This window comes from Lichenostomus cassidix, chromosome 7, assembly GCF_008360975.1.
Source record: "Lichenostomus cassidix isolate B80296 chromosome 7, HeHo_3.0, whole genome shotgun sequence".
Taxonomy (NCBI): domain Eukaryota; kingdom Metazoa; phylum Chordata; class Aves; order Passeriformes; family Meliphagidae; genus Lichenostomus; species Lichenostomus cassidix.
The window spans coordinates 30,833,917-30,855,681 of record NC_139488.1 but is presented as its reverse complement, the minus strand read 5'-3'; the positions used below and the strand labels follow the sequence as shown (position 1 = coordinate 30,855,681).

Sequence of the window (21,765 nt, the reverse complement as noted above, 5' to 3'; positions counted from 1 at the left end):
TCATATTTTAATGCAATGTGATTTTTTAGAGAGGTAAACAAGCTTTTTTCCCTGTATTGATCAGAATTTGCAAAAAAAAAGGATTTTATTGCATTACTAGTTGCTTTAAATGGCAGCAGATTCCAAGGTTAATGATATCTAATCATGACTTGAGGTGACCATTTTACTTAGAGTTTCATTAATTTTGTGTATATGACTCACTTTTGAGCCAGTAAGATAATAAAATACACAATTGTGATTGAGACAAATAGAAGATTATGACACATTATTGCATAAGTATTTCTGCTGTGGTCATTCCTCACAGCCAGGATTTCTGTTCTGTGCTCTCGAAATGCAGTTCTCACATCGTATTAATAACCATACTTGATCCCATTCTGTGTTCAAAGCTCTCAGGGTCTTTATGCACACAAGTGATATGACCTCAAAACATCCACACGAGGCTGAGGCAGGGGCTCCAGCCAACCAACCCTCAGAGAATGGTTTTATTTGAATAGATAATTACATTTATTAGCTGAGTCCCCAAACTCACTGGTTGCACAATTATAATGTTGGAGTGATTTTCATTTTCCATTTATGAGCAGGGAACAGCAAGACTGAGTGCCCAATGCAAAGGCTATTAAAAGTCAAGGATAAGACCTTCATAGAGGCTTAGCATGAGATTCCCAGTGCAGTGCCCAATGTTACAGAGAAGGTCAGTAGAGTAATGGGGAATATGCCAAATATCCCAGATCCTTCTCTTCCAACCATGAAAATGTTTGGATTTCACTCTCACAAATTGGGTTTTGTCCTGATCTGGATTCTATCTGTTGGAGGCATTGGAGGCAGATGCTCTCCTAGGGCTGTAGGTTATGAGACAGAGTTGAAGTTTGTGTAACAAGAAGCATGAGGAAAGAAGCTTACTGTTCAGATAAACATCTGTCTCCTGTGTGTTGTTTTCATAAAGCTGCAGAATTATTTTTTTTATTTCTGTTTTGCTCTTCTGAATGAGTTTTTCCAGCCTTGGACTTTGGAAGCTGAGGCCTTATTCCTAATGTTGTTGTGCTACAGCAGGATCTATAAGAAGATTATAGAACCTTTTTACTAGTGTAGTTTTTATGCTGTTATATTCATTAACTAAAAATATAGTGGAAAGGAAAGAACTATCAAGTACAGTCAAACTGAAATATATGCTAAAGGAACTTAGCACATCTGCCATGTAAGTCTATTAAAAGAGAAGAACAAAAACCTACTGCAAATAATTAAGTAAGTAGGAAGATCCCCCAAATTAACCATCTTGTCTTTAATTTGAAAAGAAAGCAAATTAAGTCTGTCTCTCTGATACCATCTCCTCCATCTCAAACATCTCCTGTATATGCATTGGAGAATTAGAATTAATGTTTCTATTGCACTGAATTTCAGATACCTTAAAAAACATCAGAAATACATTTAAAAATTGTAAAATTGCATTTAAATCTATGTAGACTGCCATAATGATATTATTTGTTACATCTCGTGCAGCTGTGCAGGAAAAACAAAATCAGAGAAGGTCGTTTTTGGGGAGCCCAATGTCGATTTTGGATTTATACCAACACAGTCTCTATGGCCATTTTGGAGAGGATGGACCTGAACAATTAACACATTACAGTTTAATTGAGCAGCTGAGTGGAGCTTCCAGTAAAGACAGCAAGGGCAAGGAGAGCCCAAGTGTGAGTTACTGTAATTTTTATATTACTTCTCATTTTGTTCATTATTATTTTTACTTGCCCTTTTTTTTCCCCTCAGTGTGTTGATTGATTACTAAAACCAGGCAGATTTAAAAACAACATGACCTGCAGAAAAGATCTGAATATTTATAGAACAGAATGTTACATTTGAATGCTCACCTGTCATAGAATTAGATTTCCAAAATTGACAAGTAGAGACAGGCTAACGCTTGCACTCCACCATTAGTGAGGAGTTGAAATTTAAAGCTAGCAAGTAAACACAGAATTTATCTTTTAAGGCTGCTCCTTCTATATCATTAGATAGTTTATGCAGAACAATATGTACTAAATGACTTAGAACTCCGAAGAAGTATTCCTAAAAATGCAAATGAATTTATGCTGTGGAAGTCACTTATCTTCTGGTCTCTTTTGAAATCTTTGTGTTAGCTCTGGAATTCCAGATATGGTGGTTTTATACATTATTTTGATGAAGAGCAGTTCTGATCTGATGGGTTGACCTTGATGCTAAACTGAAACAAATTTGTCTTCTCCTCTTACTTCATGTGAATCCACTTGCTTTTCTGTCTCTAACAGTATTGAACCTGACATCACACAGTCTCAGCAACCCTGAAGAGGAACTTTTCAACCTGCTGTTTTCCTCCTCTGTTCTCATGCCTTCTCCTCTCATCATCTCACTTCTTTCCCTCCCTCCTTTGATCTAACAAGCCAATTTGTTTGAAAATAGAGACACCCAGTCATGATCCAGTGTAATCATTTTGCCTCTGTGTTCAGTCTGTTTCACCAGCTCTTCTTTTTAGACACAAACTCTTTGGTTTCTGTGTGTAGCACTCAGCACATTTGGGGTGTGTTGCACTATAAAGAAAGGTGGTAGCAGAAAATAAGGAATGAGCTGCTGGTTTGTCACTTACTGGTGTAGTGCGTAGATGAAAAAGAATTTTTATCTCTTCCCAGGCCCCAGTTTTCCCTTTCAGAAAATGACTGTGCCTTGAAACTTCAGAGATGATTAACCAAAGTTAGAGTCTTAGAGCTTCCAGGAATCTGGACCAAAAATGCAGAAGGAATATGAAGAACAAAATGGCAGTGGCCCCTGTTTATTCCATTTCTGCTGGCATGAAAGTCCTGCTTAACTGAATATTAAATTGACCACAAACTTCAAAAGAAAAATCCTGAAATGTATGTGCCTCATTTCCCAATCAACCAAATTTTATTAGTACCTGGAATATGATTCAGTTTTAGTGTGTTTGGGTCACATTAGAAAGAACAATTTTAAATAATCTGGCTTCATAGCTGGGAAGAAAAAAAAGGAAAAAAAGGCAGCAGAAGGGTGTTGAAAAGGGTAAATGCAGGAAAATAATTTGAGCATCCACTTAATTTCCCATCTTGAACATCCAGAAATTCATAGCTTAATTATGCATAGGAGATGAATTATATATGTGTGTGTGTATATAGAGATATATATATTAAAAAAACCATAAAAAACAGTTCTGCTGTCTGAAGCCCAAGGTCTTTTGCTATTAACAGAGCAATTAGATTTGCTTCCACTATAGAAAAGTAACTCAGAGTTGCATCTACTTTTAATTAATTCTGTTCATGTATTCCTTGAATATGACATCTCTGCAATGTGCCCAATCAGCCTCAAAACCTAACCAAAGCCCACTGAATTGCCCTTAGCATCCTGTAGAACTCCATCAATAAACTAAAAGGCATCAGGTGTAGCTCAGCCAGCACCAGCATTTTTCATGCATTATGCTGGGGAGCTCTTGAGCTTACTTTTCAAGGATCTGAAATAGCTCTCCAAACAGCCTTGCCTCTCCCTGAACAGCAAAAGCTCAATAAAGCACTAGAGATTTGCCTATTAGGATTAAACTTTTCAGAATGACAAATGAGAGGAAGTAACCATGAAAAGCAGGCTGCCCTGAACTCCTTGTTGGAACCAGCACAGCAAATTTTTCTGAGCTGTAGTTTGTACAACCTAAGAATATCCACAGTCTGTTTAAATTAGAGCTGTGTGATCTGGAACATTACACACGAAAAGAGGGGGACACCAGAGAGGCCAACAAATCTATAAAAAGAGAAAAAAAGACAAATTTTGAGAGGAGAATAACGCATCTTTCGTGCAGAATATTTGGCATTTTGAAAAAGGAAATCGTACAGGCTTTGCATTCAATTCCCAAGTGGTGTTTGTCAAGCCTTTAAAAAAACCAAACAAGAGATGTGTGTCAAAAAAGCGTCATGATGGGCAGAATGAGTTTACAGTGCTTGTCGAAGAGCAAGTGTGCTGTGACAGTGTCTGAGCCCAATTAAATTGGGCTGTACAGCTCCAGGACGGTGCTGGTTCAGCCTGGGGGCTCTAATGAGGCACTCAGGAAGCTCTGTTAGCCCAGACTTGGCATTTGATTTGTCTCCTTCTCAACCAACGCTTTCACCAGCATCACCTCCAAAGTTTACACACAGCAAGTTTCAGCAGCAAAAAAAGTGCTATACAGGAGCTTCAGAAGAGAAACCACTGACGGGCAATTACTGTGATAAAGGGACACTGGAGGGACAGTTTGAGGAATCAAAAAGGGCTTTTAGACATTGAAAGGAAAAATACTTATTGCTACAGCCTTAAACAGCATCCTGGTTAAATTCTCTTAGCATTAAGACCAATTTTACATTACTTTTATTTTGATCTGAAAAACACATTCTGAAATTATGTCATGCTTTGGCACACAGCAGGATTTCGGACAAAAAAAGCAAATCAGGATTTCAAAGAAAGGAATAAAATGCATTGAATTGTTAGCAGGAAACTTTCACTTAAATTAACAACCATGGTGTATTTTCCTCATGTAGAATTCTCAAAACAAGAAACAGTAATTTCTATGTGTATGAAATGAATTATCTTCATTTGAATGGCAACTCCTCTGATTTAATACAATGTTTGCAGCACCTGATCCAAAGTCCACTGCAGTCAGCCCATGGGAGACACCTTGTCAGTGAAACTTCACTGAGCCCTGCATTAAACAGCTGTTCCTGTTCCTTGCAGCAGGCAAGGGAGTGCCCTAAACACTTAGCTAATATCATGATTGCTCCCACATTCAGGCAAGGAGAAAATTATTACACTTTTTATCAGTTAATTCACTGCTTAGACTTTGAAAGCTCAAGTGACTTTTTTCTTAAAAGAATTCCGAAAACAGGATAAGTTTCCCTTCCACAGGCCCATGGTTTATTAGCATATTTTATAATCAAACAGGAACCATTTGGAGAAGTAACTGAGTTGGTCAAAGATTTTATTACTTAATCATCCTTATTTTCGCAGAGAATTATTAAAAATATGTTTACTTCTCTCTGTCCTTAACCAGCCATCACATACTTCTATTCTGTAATACAGCCCTTCTTGCTCTCTGCTGTCCCCATGTATGACTCAAGTCACCATCAAGGCTTGCTTGTGTTTCAAAACATGACTTGAGCACTTTAAAGGAAAGACCCCTTATGGAAGGGGTTGGAAGCTATCAAAAGTTTCTAATTACTCTAGTTTTCCCCCAGACATGATGTGATACATAAGAAATCTGACATTTCTGAGTTACCTTGCTAACTGCGTGGGCACTTGAACTGGAGCATTCATTTAACCAAAGAGTCTTCTCTGTGCAGTGTGGAGTTATGGCAGAGCTCATATGTGTGGTACAGATGATTCACAGAGGAGATCAAATGCTCAAATCACCGTGTCTGGAAATTCGAGTAGACATTAGAGAGTGCTGGCAAATACAGGCAAAGGAAAAATTAGAGATGTTGCTGCTGTTTAGGCTGCACTTACAAACAGGACTGACCTGGCGGCATTCACAGATAAACTGAAGGATTTTACAGCTGAGTAAGCTGATTGGGAGTTAATGCTATATGATGGACTTGTTGTGCTCACAAACCTCCTATTAGCACGGGAGAATATCCATGAAAGGACTAGAAACAAGACTAAGTCTGGTAATTGCACAACACTTGCCATCCTCGAGGATCTCCCAGCATTAAGCTGATGCTACAGAGGGTGTTCCAGCCTAGCTGAATTACAGCATCACTTAGGGCAGCCCAGACACCTCTGCAGGCTGCACTGAACGAGAGTGAGGGGGAAAATACAGGCATGAGCTGCTGCTTCTTGGGTCTCATTGCCTGCAGAGATCTGTGAGACTAGAGCTAGGGTATGAACTGGCAGCACACTGGGTGCTTTGCACTGTTCACCTCTTTGGGCAGGTCTTGGAGAATGTGCCAGAAAAGTTTGTGTGCCTGGTTTGGGTTCTCTGAGACACTTTCTGAAGGTGCCTTGCTCTCTCTGAAGGAGAGAAGCTCTTCAGCTCTTGAATTAAGTCTCTCTTTAAAAAGACTCTCCGTGTTTAAATATCTGAAGTAATTCTGAGGAGACCATGTACACTCTGCTTTCACAGTGAATTAATTTTTTTCACATTATCAGGTGTGCTTAGGGAGGGATTCTGCTTATCACATGTGGAAAATCCTAAGATAATGATTTTGGTCCAATTAGCACTTGGGAAGAGCTGTATCCTAAGACTTTAAAGTGGAAAGGAGGTATTGCCCTGTGGAACTACTTGCTTCCTTTCCCCTGACCAGCAGCTGCCTTATCCTGAATACCAAACTTTCAAATCAAAGCTAAAAATATGAACTTTGCTCCAAACTTTTCTCTGCAGGGAACCAGTAAAAATCAGCTTTTGTAGCTACCCTCTGTATTTCAGGGAGTGAAACCACATCTCAGTGCACACTCCAGTGATCACTAAAAAATTACTTCCCTTTTACTTTCATAATAATAAGAGTAGCTTCAGCTGGGCCAGCAGGATCTGTTTTGCTGTCTGTAAATTGGTGACAGCAACACCTATGTCATGTTACAACCTGAGAAAAGCAGCAAATGCTCCTGATGACCTCAGTCTCACCTTGTTTTGTACAATGTGTGTGTCACTGCAAATACAGAGTTTGAAGCAGCTCTTACAAATTATTATGCTAGAAAGTAATGGAAGGTAGAAGAGGTTCCTTGTCAAAAAGAGAAAGCATCTAATGGGCTGGATCAAATGCAGAAATTAGTTGATAGCAGGTTTCTGTGTACTAATTGCATAATTTAGTTTACTGCATATCAAGCACAGAAACCTCACCTCCTCTTTGCTATTTTTCTTGCCAGGCTTGAGAGAAATATGATGAGGAGGGGAGAGAATCAGCTTTATTTGCTTTCCTAGCCCTGATGAACCTAAGATATTGAGGAAGAAACTGCCACTGTGCAATCCATGGATGGGGAATAAGTCTGCAGGCTCATTGACCCATCTCTGGTGTTTTAAGGTTATTGCTTTTCTTTCACATAAGGAGTAAATATAGCAAATCATTGTGTATGTTTAGGAAGGTGATCTAGTAAGGTAAACATTTGGTGACATCAAAACTCAGCACCACCATGTGATCCCTGAGCTTGGCCTCATGGGGACCTTGGATCTATACATTTCCATTTGCCAAAATTGCCTCAATAGAATTGTCCCACTGGCAGGCTCAGGGCTGCCAGATTTCCTTTCTGTGTGATCAGAGGGGTTTGATCCTCAGGTGAGTGAGGCAATACTTGTGCCAGCAAAGCAAGGACTGAGAAGTTGCCCAAGTTGATGCAAGACCTATTTGCAGGGGAATTATTTAGGAGTATTTGACAACATAAGTGACAAAAACCACAGGAGCATGGTCTGATAAGAAAACAGATTTGACCATATCACCCATGGGAATAATACCGAATTAAACATATTCTTTCTAGCCTAAAGTCTGATTCAGTTCAAGTTAAATTAGAAATAGGCTAAGACATCTGCAGACATCAACAAATCACTTGTATCTGCATGTTTTTTCCCCTCCATAGGACAAGTTCACTTTCCTAGATCTGCTTCCAAGCCTTATATTCCCAATGAGCTCTTTATTGTTTCTAATACCTTGCCATCAAAGTTGCCCCCAAAAAATAAAATGAAGAGACAGAAAAACAAGCAATTTGAAGCCTAGCTAGGCAGTCTTCTGGGACCAAAGTCTCACTTGACACGCAGCACTTAAGAGAAATGTTGTGTGGTGTGGAAGAACATCCTTACAGCCAGCCTGAGGAACTGGCTTGGCAACAGTAAAAAGCTGCAGTTATACAGAGACTCATTTCTCTCCCTGTGCCTTCCAGGTGAAACTGCTGAGGTTTCTTATGCTGCTGAGAGTTTTAGTAAAAAATTATGCAATGGAGAGTGGCTCAGCAAGGAGGACGATAGCATTCTCCATAACTTTCTTGAGTTTTTAGAAGTCTTTGGCAAGACAAAACACTTGGAATGCAGTTTCCACCAGAGAAAATAACTTTTTTTATGGCATGCAAGGGACATTTTTAGGGAAAACATGACCCTAAAAAAAAACCTGGAAGCTGTTATGTGCTGAAGCAGCTCTGCTTCTAGCACTAATGGCCTCAGTAGTTTCAGTGCTGTGCCACAAAACCCATTCTGACTAGCCCTCCAGCTGGCATAAAGGCTATTTTATGTTTGGTTAGTGTATTTATGGGCATGGGTAGGTGGCGACATTTTAACTCAAATATCTTTGAGCACATCGTTTTAGGAGTATTTGGGTATCAGTGAGGGACAGAAAGTCTTTGGCGCAGCAGAGCAGGCTGTGTGGCGTTTAAAACACATGGTGTGTGCAAGGCTAGCAGGAGAATGGTTTGGATGTGAGTCTGAGAGAAGATGTGGAGGAAGTGGAGAGCAGGAAAGTTGAGGAATTAAAGCATCTCTGGGCATGGAGGTGCAGTTCCAGTGCCTGTGGCACAGTGACACAGAGTGCTGAACACCCCAATGGCTCACAGCACAGACTGAACTGTGCCTGGGGGTTTGTCAAGGGCCAGATGCAGATGTGTGGGCTTGTCTGATTTAAAGCAACACCCCGAGATGTCCTGTGGCCACAGCTGGAGCACTGTGCTCACTGAACCCCTCTGGCACTGCAGGGAGGGGAGAATTTTGCCCTTTCTGAGTGGAAAAACTTGATCACCGGAGCAGAAACCCCAAATCCCACCATCTCAGCAAGCAATTTCAAATTACAGAGAGAAAAGCTCCTCTTTTCGGCATGTGGGAGCTGCATAACCACATTACACACTGCCCAGATGTCGCAGCAAGCCCTGCAGTTCCTTTGCTGGAGTCCCTGAGGTTTGGCCCAAAGCTGGTTGTGTGTGAGTGCCCAGAGCAGCACAGAGCTGGGCAGAGCTGGACAGAGCTAATTTAGTGTCCTGGCACAGCTCTGATGGCCTGGGTACCCCAGGTCACTTCTCAGCAGGGCTGTGGCTGCAATTAGCAGGGTGTGGGTAAGACCCCAACTCATTTGGTCACTGCTCACCCCCCTTGCTCGCTGCAGACACATCCCCAGCACAAATAACACACTTATTTGCCTGTGTAACTGGAGATTACATGTGCATTTCATAGGCACAGGGGCTCTTAGGTGTAAGTAGGAAGGTCCTTTAGTCTAATAAGAACTGAAAGTACATACGGAATGAAGGTATCATTTGCTCGTGATTTCCCCGAGTGGAAAATGTTCTGGGCTGTTTGTCAGAGGTTTGACAGATGGAGCTGATGTGATTTGCAGCATGGCCCAAAGTGCACTCGTGTTTCTGCCATTTGTAACCAGGCTCTCTTCAGTCCCCCATCTCTGGAAATAAAGCTGCAGGTTTTGTTTCTCTCAGTGTCGAATTGGAATATTGTAATAATACTGTGGTCTAAAATGGAATTCAGGGCACATTAAAAACTACAAATGATGAATATTAGTAAGCATGTGAGATAGTGTAATTGCCGTAATGGTAGAAATTATATTAGTGATAAAAGAAAAAGCTAAAAAATAGATTGGATCCAATAAACATTGGATTGACTCAATCAAGATAAGAGCAGTAAGGCACAGTATTCAGTGAGCTGTTTGTTTTCTGAAGCTGGAAAATATTTTGACTCCAAGAGGAGCATGTGATTAGCAGAGTTAAATGAGATGAATAACGCTTTAATATTTTTGTGAATTGTTTTTCCAGCTGAAACTTGCCTTCCCCATCTATAACAGTGATATGTTTTGCATAAAGCACTTAAACATCCTGCAGAGAAGGGTGGGAAATGACTGATATTTTAGTGTGAGAGTTCTGTACCAAGGAGAATGCATGAGGAGTAAGTTACACAGCTGATGGGAGCAGGAATTGTGGCAATATACTGAGAATATGTTAGCAATTTATTTCTGTTTTTAAGAGGATGCTTTTTATTTCCATATGCACATGACAATAATATCCTAATCACCATGGTCTTTGAAAAGAAGGCAAATTTTATGTCAAAGATTGACAAAAAACATATTGCTATAATTTTTGGGGTTTCTAGTTTGTTCCACTAGCTGCTTTCCTTTCCCAAAAGTGATTTGCCTTTTATTGAAATGAGAATTTATACTAGATTTTGTGCAGTGTGACACACAGATTCTCTGAAACCTTAAGAAAAGTATTGGTAAATATTTTTTGCAAATTCAAACAGTCTGCTTTATAGCAAATCCCAAAGTGTAATACTTTATCTCTTACTGTATTTTTAAGCCCCAATACTTTAATTTTAGGCTTTTGCAGCATTCATATCAATTTAATGAAAGGTAATCTTTGTATTTGGTAGGAGAAACAAACAGTATTTAACAGATCCAGCAGCAACAAGTGACACAGGGAACTTTGGGAAGTTCATAAGATGTAGTTACATAATTTAAATGTCTGATTATCTTTCACAAAGGCTAAGAAGAGTGAAACAAGTTTTCATACCACATGTCAGAGTCCTCCCAGCCTGAGCTGCTCATCAATCCATCAGTGACTGAGACACAACCTGATGGCTCTGCTCCCATCAGTGCCACCTTCCCTCAATTTCTCCATCCTTTGACTCCTCATTAATAGAGATCACTAAAAATTTTACATACTATAAAAAATTTTAGCCTGAAGAACTTCCCTTAGCTACTCTAGTGTTATTCTGAGCAAATCAAATCCCGAGCGATTATTATCTGAAAAATTGCCAGTCAAACACTTTAAAGTGATTTTTCTGACATCCTATTACATATGCACATATCCTATGGGTTACTGAATGCTCTGTAAAGCAAACTGTAAGACAAGGCCTCAGATGGGTTTGGGAGGATGAAGATTAAAGCAGAAGTGGGTGGAAATGAAGAAATTAAATATGAATAGGGTGTGTTGCTGTGGATTATAAAATTAAAATGTTAAGTATGCAGTAATAGTCAATGATATTAGTTCCAACAAAAAAAGTTACCAGATTGGGAAACTTGTTGGTTACACTCATAATAAGACAGATTCTTATTATCAAAAGCAAATTTGAAATGTAAGAGATTTTCAGCCTGAAATTGAGGAGCAGAAGTAAGAAAACAGACAAAACATGTTTCTTGGCTGCTCTCACAAGAATTATTTTTCTCTGCATAGCCTAAGAGGAGAATTTTTATGGCCTCTAATCACTAAAAATAAAGGTCAGATTTTTTCCAAGCTTCTTTTCTTAGTGGCTGTGCCTAAATTGATATTTAGACAATTTAGCTGCCCCGTTTTCAAAGGTGCTACAAGTCTGTAGCTTTTGCTGATATCTCTGACCAATTCATGTTATTTGGATCCTGTGAAAATCAAGGCATTTACATAGCTGCTTGAAAATTGGTTTACCTATTCTCCCTCTAACTGGCAGATTTGTGGTCTGTGGCATCCTGCTTCTGTACATTGGCTTTGTGGGCAATGACATGGAACGTCAGCAGGCATTTCCCCAGGTTAAAAGGAAGGCCAAATACTGTGCATTTTTAATCTGGTCCTACTGTGTTCCCATTAAGATCATATCATAATGAAGTTCTTCATATTTTTAGATCCATTTCTTTATTGCATTTTCCATAACATTAGTGTATGAGCAACTGGAAAAAGCTAAAACTTCCATTTGCATAATTTGACAGAGTATTTTTACTATTTCTATTATGGGAACATCATCCTATCTTTTAATGTTTCCTAGAGCCACTATATAATGAGCCAGGGTACAGAGAGCTCAGCATTGATAATACAGCATTTCTACAGATAAAATCCATTGTGAAAACAAGGAAGCTGCATTATGACATCATTAGTAGCATGGTGTTGACAACAGAGGCAGCAGAGCAAGCCAAGGGCAGCAGGCACCACCCAGAAGCTGTGGCATGGGAGGGCTGGAGCCTTCCTGCTTGACTGCTAAACACTAAATTGTCTTTGGAGGCTCTGGTGTTTCATCATTTATTGTGATCTGAGAAGATGCAGTGTCTGGCTGGGCAGGAAATTTAAATGTGGAGACATTTCTCCTTGTGCCTTGTTCTCCAAGGCAGATACTGCTGAGCTCCTCCCTCCCATTCCATGCAAGCTGCCCAATGAGTGTGTTTGGGAAGCGGAAAGGGGGCTCAGGCTGATGTCACCCACAGGCGTCACACACTCTGCATTTAGCTCAGCGCTGTCCTTCTGTTCCTGTGAAAGTGCTGGGGAGCCCACTCTCTCTCCTCCACAGCCAAAAACTTCCTGCAAAGCAGGGAATGCTCTGGACTTGGGAATTCAGCTGTCTCGTGCCGTTCCCTGGGGGAGATATCTGTGGGAAGTAGAGCTTTTGCTTCCATTTCCTGTTTCTCCAGTAGGCATGGAGCCTGGATGTCAAAGGATAGAAAACCCAGATTGATGAATGCAGCATTATATGGATAATTACCATTCAGATTTACCCAGGGGGAGAAACCACTCAGTGTCCACAGGCCAGAGGACACAGGGCATGAAGGCAAACATCTCTTTAGGCTCTGGGCAGCACAAACCCCTGAGAGCTTCCACAGGACAGTCCAATAGAAATGAAATCAGCCACGACTCCAATTGATACATCACTGCCTTGCTGTTGCTGCTGCTGCCGTTAGCATTTGCTAACCTGTGCTAAGCCAATTCTGTGAGACAGTTGGGAGTTTAACAAACGTATTTCAAATTGTATTTTGGAGAGATCTCAAGCATGGGGGGAACTGGTCATGTTCTGTTCATTGCAGCAGATGGCATCCCATTTGGTGTTTGTTAGCTTTGTTTGCAGCTCAATATTTTGTTTCTAGGGGAACTCAGTAAGTTAAATAATTTATCTCTCTAATGCATCAAGAGTCTGATCCAAACTCTACTAAAGTCAGTGCAAAACATTTGATTAACTACCACATTCAGTGGATAAAATGCCAGGTCCTGTATGTGGAAGAGTATTTCAGATGCTCCCTAGTGAGAACAATAGGCCTCTGTCTTTCCATGGAGTACTTTTGCCTGCAAATGAAGAAAAAAACTATTCAAATACTGACAAAAAGCTTAGCAGACAAGAGTGCAGGACTGTGGAGATAGGGATGATGTTCTGGTTTAATGTCCAAATTGCTAAACCTCTCTTGCTATTAAATTCCCCATTTTTAAATAAAGAATATAAATAATACCTTCCAGCTGCATTTGGAATTTAATCTAGTACTGTTAGCAGGCTGCTTTGAGAGCTTTGAAGGCCCCATAGCAGCACTAAGCAAATAATCATTATCACTTAATATTCTCATCAAGCATTCTTGCTCAAGATGGGATCTTGCATTACAAGGGCTAACCATAAACACATCACTCCTCTGATGAGGAATTTTCAGAATGTCAGAAGCAAATTCACCCGCTGATCCTGCAGAGAGTTTTTCATAAGCAGAGCTCTACCACCTTCAGCAGTCCTGCTGTCCACACAGGGCTCCTAACCATGTCTGTGCATGGAGGAAATTTTTATTCCATTGTTACAAGTGTTTGAATCCTGAATAGTCTAAGATATTGAAGAAATCAACACTTAAAAGATTTTTTTTTTTTTGTATTCCAATAAATATTAAATGCCAGTTCATTTTCAGGAACTTTTTTTCAAATTATTCGTTCACTAGTAGAGCCTGGCAACTGCTTTATTCTGTATTTTCATCCAGATTTTCTGTTGATATCATCTTTGGACATTCAATAAGTGAATGTATATTAGCTTTGCAGTGTGTCTGCATGAATTCCAGTTGTATTTTAGTCCTCCTAGTGGCCTATTATATTAACAATATTACAATCTGTGGTTCAGGCATGGGAATGTGTTCAATATCATCAGTATCTCACTGCACTTTGCAGCATTGATACTGCACTAACACTTCTGTATTGCTAAGGTCAATAAACGTCCTAAAGCATTTGTCCAACAAATCCAGTCATGTGGCAGCTAGCACTTCACACTTTTCTTTTTTTATACACAAATTGCAGCAAAATCAATGCAAAAAAAACCCAAAAAACCATTATTCTGTCCCTGCAGGAATGCCACTGTAGGAACAGGAGCCTATTCTGCTTCTTCACACCAAATTCCTTCTTCAGTCATTCCTAACAAAGGTTTTCTCACAGCCAGATGAGGGGGGTCAGACCAACAGAACCAGTGTTCCCAAAATACATTTTCACTGTTCCTCCTTTCTCTGAAAAAGCCTTGCCAAAATCACACCTCACAACCTAGAAAGGGCCTTTTCTAGCCCAGGTGGGCTCAGCACAAAGAGTTACCAGATTCACCAGCCTTTCAGATCCTGTCAGATGCTTAACCTGAACTCTGCTGGCATCCAGGGGAACTGGAGGTGGACAGGCAAAGGTCTGTCCAGCACTTGTCCTTGAGTTTTCAGTTTCCAGGCTGTGCCCCTCACAGAGTTTGCAAGCACTGATGCCTTCTGCCAGATCCCAGTGGGACACGTTCTGTATGCCTGGCTGAGCCACCAAGTGGGATAGAGCTTCTCATCTATCCCAGATAGATAGATGTTGACCAGAAACAGATGTAGTTGTTTCTAAAAGATGAAGCAAACACATCTAAATCCATAAATTAACTGAAATTCCCCTCGGATCACAGCCAGATGATATGCATGTTAATCAAATGGATATCAGTGCTTTAATTCAGTGAGGAGGCAAGTTCAACACTTATAAATCTCCTGGCTCTAGGAACTTCCATCTGCACCTCCTGCAGTGGTCATCTTGGTTGCCCAGCATTGCTCTGCTTAATTCTAAATTCTTATTTCTAATTATTCAAATCCTTAATTCTCTTAATAATAGAGAAATAGTTTCTTTCTGAGCATCAAAGGATGCTCAAAAAAGAGTAAGAAAAGGACCATCATCGACCATCAGCATTTAGGACATGAATTTCAAATTCCCATCACATACCCCAATGTGCATTTTGCACACCCAAATGAGGTGTTTTAGGAGTGTGAGTGGCTGCCCCAGGGTCAGGAGCTGCCAAAGGAAACTGCAGCAGTTGAGGTGAGAGCAGGGAAGGGAGCAAAGATCCCACATCCCAGTGGACACCTGGCTGTGGTCATTGCATGGGAGCATTGCTGGCATCCCTTCCTGCTCAGGAGCTCCAGCCAACAGGCCTAGGTTAGAAAACCTGTCCTCCAGCACATCTGAAACTCAGCCATGAATTTCTTAGCTTCTAAATTGCATTTTTTACTTGATTATCTTCCAACAGGTTTTTTTTTTTTTTTAAATTCTTGATTAATTTTGGGTTGGCTATTTAACACAGTGTTTGGTTAACTAATTCATGTAGTTGTTTATAATTATTGCGTTGCTATAAAATCATCTTAATAGAAGGTTGGGGTTTTTTTGTTTTCTTTCCAGAAGAATAACAAGTTATTTTATTATTCAAACAAGGCTTACTTCCTGCTGTTTTCAATAAGATTTTTAATAAATATGTAAATTTAAAAATTAATTTACTGCATACGTTTGGCAGCATGATTCTTGAACTGACAAAAGTTTGATGGATTGTAAAATTATCCTCCATAAAAATCATCAGTCACAGTAAACAGAATTTATCAGCCTCTGGTAATTCTACAGCTTTTTCTTCATCTTATCTTCTCTTAGGAACTCACTTAAAATTGATTATAATATAGTATGTTTCTAGAAACGTAATTCATTCATATATTAATTAGATTTTAGGTTAATATCCCATCATGGAATAGGACATGAGCCAACAGTGTTTTCCAGTTGTTACAGAACCGCAGTAGAGAAACCTTGATTACTGTTCCCATGTGGTTTAACCGCCAGGACTAATCACTAATCAAATTCAAACAACATAAAATGGAACATCCTTCATAGCATTTATTTTCTAGCTGACTTATACTATAGGCTTTTTATTGATACAACTTGCTGTACTGAAATGAACTAAAAATTGCAAGAGAGGATTTATCCTTCCACTTTAATTTGGTTCTGCAGCCTGTGCCTGAAACTCTCCATCGGATTTTTGTGCGTGTTGTGCTACTGTCCCTGAAATATTCTGCCCTACAGCAGAGATAAATTGTTTGCATAAATTTAGAAAGTCCATGTAAATAACTGTACTGTTATGTAGGATTTGATAGCAGATGTACTTAAAACATAGGTTTCCATCTGCAATTCATGGTATGCTCGACTCAGTGCTGAAAGCTGTGCAGCTCATGACATCAGCTGGAGAGGTGGCAGGGGCAGTTGTGAACCCAGCATTATTGTTTGCATCTGTCCTGTCCCAGTTTTCTCTGATTACAAAGGAACTTTCGTAGTCTCATTGCACAGGGTCAGAAAACAGTATGCATGTAATTCAGGCTGCTGCAGATTTACTGGGAAGGCAGCCTGGGCTCTACCCTCTTGCCCTGCTCCTCCAGGAGCATTTACCAGTACAGCACTGCCCAGCCCCAGCCCCTAACCCTCACTTAGGGAAGGTGCAGAGCAAAGGGTTTCATTCCTGCCTTTCAGAGGCCAGGTATCACTGAAAGGGAAAGAAAGGGCAGTGGGTTTTGGTTGGAATTGTTAGAAGTTAAAAAATCTCTGATATGTAGAGAGTTAATTAAATCTGTAGTGGAAAGGGAAATGTCAAATTCAAGCTCCTAAAATAACCTGTGTTGTTGCACTGGGGTTTAAGCATGCTAGTTCAGAATTTTTTAAGAATGAAGAAGACCCTACTTCCAGATTCCAAAACTGTGACCTCTGTATTCCTGGTGAGAGCTTGGAGGAGCTTTAGTTCTGATGTGTGTGCACCATGGCCATGAAGGCTCTCTCTGCAGTGGCCAAGTGTTGTGGTCACACAGGGGGGAACTGATGGGTCTGGAAAGATTGTTTGTCTCTTCCCAAATTTCCTTCCTCCTCAGAGGCTAAAAGTAAAAAAAACCCATTTGCTGTGAAACTCATTCTTTTGTTTAAACTACCTCTCTGAATCATTTTGAAAACTTGTAAGAAGGGACATTTGCTTTCCTTCCTCTTCAGGTCCTCCAGCAGAGATTCACACTCACTGAACTCTCCCCAAGACAGCACAGCCCTCTTAATGCATAAAACCAGCCAGTCTTCATAGCTGGGAGAATTATTTCTACGTGGTATTGTCACACTGCTGGTTTGCTCTCCATCCTGCCATATAATCTTGCCACTTCAGTGGTTGGACTCAATGATCTTGCAGGTCTTTTCTGACCTAAACTGTTCTATTATTCTGTGATTCTCTACCTACTCCTTCTGTCTTTTTACCCACAGGTCAGTTGGATAGTCACAGACTGTGAATCTAGTCCAGTACACAAAAGACAGGATTACTAGTGAAGAAAATCATTGCCCACTTCCAATTACCTTTTGCAGTAGAGTCTTGGAGTGCAATTCCATTTTTCCAATTCCAGTATTCCGGGTGACTGAGGCATCACTAGAGAGAGAGGGGGATAAGTGTCTTTGTAACTACCAAAATAAGTTGTCTTACTCAAAAAAGCCAAAGGTGGAAGATGAAGACAGGTAAGAACGCAGCTAATACTCAGGAACAGTAGTCAGAGAATAATTCAGCCATACAAAAAAAATTACTCTGATTACTGAAAATGTCAGTGAGATTATATGTTATATGAGTACAATCCTGCATTTACCGAGTTTGAGAGGATTTTTTTTGCTTCAGTCAAATGGGAGATAGAATCTATCTCTTTAAGAACTGCATTTGGTACTGGATTTAAAAAAAATAAATTATTGAACTATACTTTTTTCCCCTTCTTGATTCAGTTCTGTGTAAGTATCTCAATTTTAAAAATACCTTCCAAATTTCTAGTCTCGGATAAAATTGTAGCCCCTTTTTTGTATGAAACCCCTTCTTTATTGAAGCAATCAGCCATTCTTCCATCAAGGTAAGGAAAACTAATTCAATAGGACAAACCCCTGTATATTTAAATTCTGTGAGGTGAAATACAGTCTGATGAAGACTGAAATGGTGAAGTTATTTAGGACTGCATTTTTCCAGTACCATTGGGTTATCACTGCAACATAACCTTTCATATAATTCTGTCAAGGAGGAGTATTGACCTTCAAATGGCTAAGCAAAGTTCAATAACTTTGTCACCAATCTTACCTTTCAGTATGACTTTCTTTCACTGTGATTTTTTTCAATCACTAGAAAAATTTTGCTATTTAACTCCCTCTACAAGTGAAGCTAAAAGGGTCTCTGAGAAGTAAAGTGAATCCTATATATCTCTTGTTCATTTTCAGTCCATCAGGTTCTAAAAACTGCGTAACAGCTTCCTTTCTCACCACGGATATTTCTTCCTTAATGCCTTGTGGTGAGCTTCTGATTGCACTAAGCATTGCTTTTAGTGGGTAGATTCCCTCTGTGAGAAGCAAAATTGGTGATTCTGCCAATGTGAACAGAGTGAGGCTCTGCTTTGCCTTCTGGAGAAAGCACTGGTGTTTAATTGCTTTTCTTTTTAATACATCCCCTCAACACACTTGGCTGAGCACCAGCACTGTTATCGTTTTCCAAGGTATTGCCACTTAGAATTGTATTTTCCTATTGCTTTTTAAATAAGCTTTGTCCATGCAGAGTTGGTGCAGCCCATGGCCATTCTGAGGCACTGTGAGAAAACAACCACATTTGTGCCATTCTGTTTGTAACTGAATAGAAGGCAAAAAGCCTGGGAACTCAGACCTCAACATCCTGGCTTATTAAATTATGCAAAAGTTCAAAGAGAATTGGTACAAACCTAATCAGGTCAAACACTCTTGTCATGTCAAGAAAATATTCATGTGTGAGGATGGTAATCTTGGCATTAGAATGCTGAACATACTGAGTCACCTCATCATTTTATGAAAATTATGCTTTTGAAAGCATAAGGCCCAATTCACTAAACTCCTAAACCACACAAAAATTCAAGCTGTAGACAACATAAGTCTCAACTCCTCAGCCACCTGTTCATTAGGGAAAGGTTGTTTTGTCCAGATCTGCAGTTATCAATCGTACACAGTTCGTGCTCATCAGCTTTTTTTGTCTAAGGTGGTTTACTTACAATTCAGGATCATGAGAAATGCTTTCCTTGTGATGCTATATTTGTAGATTTTTATACTCTGAAATGCAGTGGGTAAACTTTGATTACATTGCCATTGTTAGATGACCCATAATGCCATCAGGGGATCATACATACTTATGTATATCTGGCTTTCCTATCAACTGCTGAACAGACTAATGAACTTAAAAATGCTTCCTAGCAATGCATTTTCTCCCAGAAAAGAAACTGAAACTTATTGTTTATCATGGAAATCTGATGGTGTGTCTCTGAGAATATCATTGTGTGCTGCAGCAAAATGATTTGGGGATTTCTGCTCAAGTAGAAAAAAGAAAAACTATTCATTATTTCAGAAATTATTTTACTGTCAGTCCAGAAAATAGTTGAAAGCTTCTGACAATGTACAATGGAGAGAAAGTCTTATTATTTAAAGTTATGCTTTAAAGAGAAAGAAGTTCAAACATCACATTTTTAGCTGAGCTGTAATGCAGCAGAGGTCATGCAGTTACAGCTTTCACCTTTGTAGTTGCCTGGATGTGGCTGTGGCACTATTTTCACTGCAGTGTTACTTGTTCACCTGATGTTAAATGAGATCTGGAGATTGTTCACAGAGAGCTGCATGGCGTTCTGTCCTGGCTGGTGACAGACAGCCACTGCCCAACCCTTTTCATGTGACACTTCTACTGCAAACGGTGGGGTGACAAAGCAGAATTCAGTGAGAAGTTCCTTCTGACTAGATGAGAACATCTCTGGTCAGAAAACTGCCCTGCATCTCCTTGCACCTGCCCTGCAAGGAGCTGTGAACATATTCAAATTGTCCACCAAACAGCTTGTGTGTGAGCAGCCTATGTAATGCTGCAACAGCAAATCCCACTTAGACCCATGGTGTCATCAATACAAAGCAGTTACAGGAGTTAGAGGATATCTAAATTGGTAGAACTCTGAATTTAAAATGAGAAATAGTGGCTCTGTGGGATCAAATTTTCCTTCAGCATATGCAGACAAAGTAACAAGCAATTTGTAAAAGGTAAAAATCTAGAAAATTGTTTTCCCTCACAATAAAGTTATGAGGAATAACTAAAAAAAACAAAAAGGGAACATACTTTGTATCTTCTATTAGAGATCAGATGTGAAATGGAGGACCTTGAGTTATACAATTAAGTATTGATTTTGTTGATCTATATTTAATTCTCATAGCAATTTTGTTGTTTTTACCCAATAGTGTTTTGCAGTTATACTTCACTTGAAGCAATGCCCTTCTTGCTTTTCTGTTAATCTAAAAACTAAATTGCCCAATGCATGAGAGACATAAATAAAGTTCATTTTATTCTTTTTTGTAACTGATTCTGAGCCCTTTAAAGTGCTGGTTAACTAAACTTAGACAGCTGGAAAATACATTTATCCTGCAGAATGGTTCATTGCTAATTCCAGGCTCTGCCTTGTAAGCATAGCCAGACCTCCAGATAATCAGAGTTTCTGTGTGTTAGCACATACAAGAAATAGCTTTGCTGCTGCTTTGTGTTTCTGAACCAAGCCACCCTTCCCTGCTCCTCCCCATCACACCTGAGCACTCCTGGTGCCATTCATACAGTTCTGCATGGTCCTTGATCACACAGCTCTGAACAGGCATTCTGCCCACATGTAACCTCTCATTTTTACAGTTTAGAGAAAACCTCCTTTGATGTATTAAAGTAGAAATAACACCTATTTATAATGTATCAGTGTAACTGCAGGCTAGTTTTGTTTTCTTAATTTGCTGTGCTTGAAGTGACATGCCAGATTTTATTACATCACTAATGGGCTTTAGTTATTCCCTTTAGGATGTTGCCAGCGAGGAAACATTATTCTGATTCATGACTCATGAGTTTATTTCAAAGTGATGTGACTCGTGATGAATATCTGTGTGTGTCAGAAGGAGTTTCTCCTCTCCTGACAGCTGGGCACTGTTCTCAGGTGGTGCAGGGCACCCCATACTGGGTGGCTAAGAAACTTTAGAGGTGGGAAGTTCTCCACTTGCACAGTGGAGTGGAACAAGAAGTGCTCCTCATACCCTGAGGCCATAACAGTACAGATTTTCTATACAAAAATACACTTAGGGTAAGTAAAACAAGCTATCCATTGATCTGCTTTAGGGTGATGGGCCAGAGCTGTTACAGAGGCTCTGTGAAAATCACAGTTTTTGTTTGCACTAAGCCTTTCTTTCTTTTTTTCTATTATCTTTTCCTCGTAGACCAAAATCTCTGACAACATGTGTTTGTCTTTTCCCTTAAATTAATACTTAGGAAAACAGTGTCCACACCAAATGCAGCACTCACCTTACAGAACAGATCAGAATAGTCAACAGCAAATTCAACACCTTCAGGCTAAAATGGTTTTAAGCATTACTGCTGAAAACAATCCTGTGAGAGAGCAAGCATGTACTGTTGGTCCCATCTTAGCTCTTCCAGCAGCACTGAGCAAAATCATGAAGTCTTTCTTTGTCCTGTGGTGACAAAACCACCTGTTCACTGTGCAGAAAGTCCCTACTGACAGAGGAGAGATCTGACTGGAGCCCATGACTCAGGTTGGGTGCTCTCTGTAGTTCTTACCAAATCTCCCCCAGTTCTCGTGGATGCAAAACACTCCCTCCTCATGTTCCAAACAGAAGCAGCTGCTGAGTCACATTAGTGTGACTCTCAAATGCATTAATTAATTACTTTAAAATACACAATGCTAACGTCTTTGGGCTAACCTTGGTTCTTTGTTACACCTGTGACTCTGCTGCACTCAATAGCAAATCTACATT

At 39.8% G+C, this 21,765-nt stretch overlaps 1 protein-coding gene across 5 annotated transcripts in view; it reads left to right on the top strand.

Moving 5' to 3' along the window:
- The window catches only part of NCKAP5 (NCK associated protein 5), a 377,581-nt gene that overhangs the window by 351,417 nt on the left and 4,399 nt on the right, over nucleotides 1-21,765 (top strand). For all 5 annotated transcript variants that reach the window (XM_085067072.1, XM_085067071.1, XM_085067073.1 and 2 more), the window contains one exon: nucleotides 1,498-1,685. In XM_085067072.1, the coding sequence (XP_084923198.1) occupies nucleotides 1,498-1,685 (188 nt within the window). The remainder of the gene's footprint in view (nucleotides 1-1,497; nucleotides 1,686-21,765) is intronic.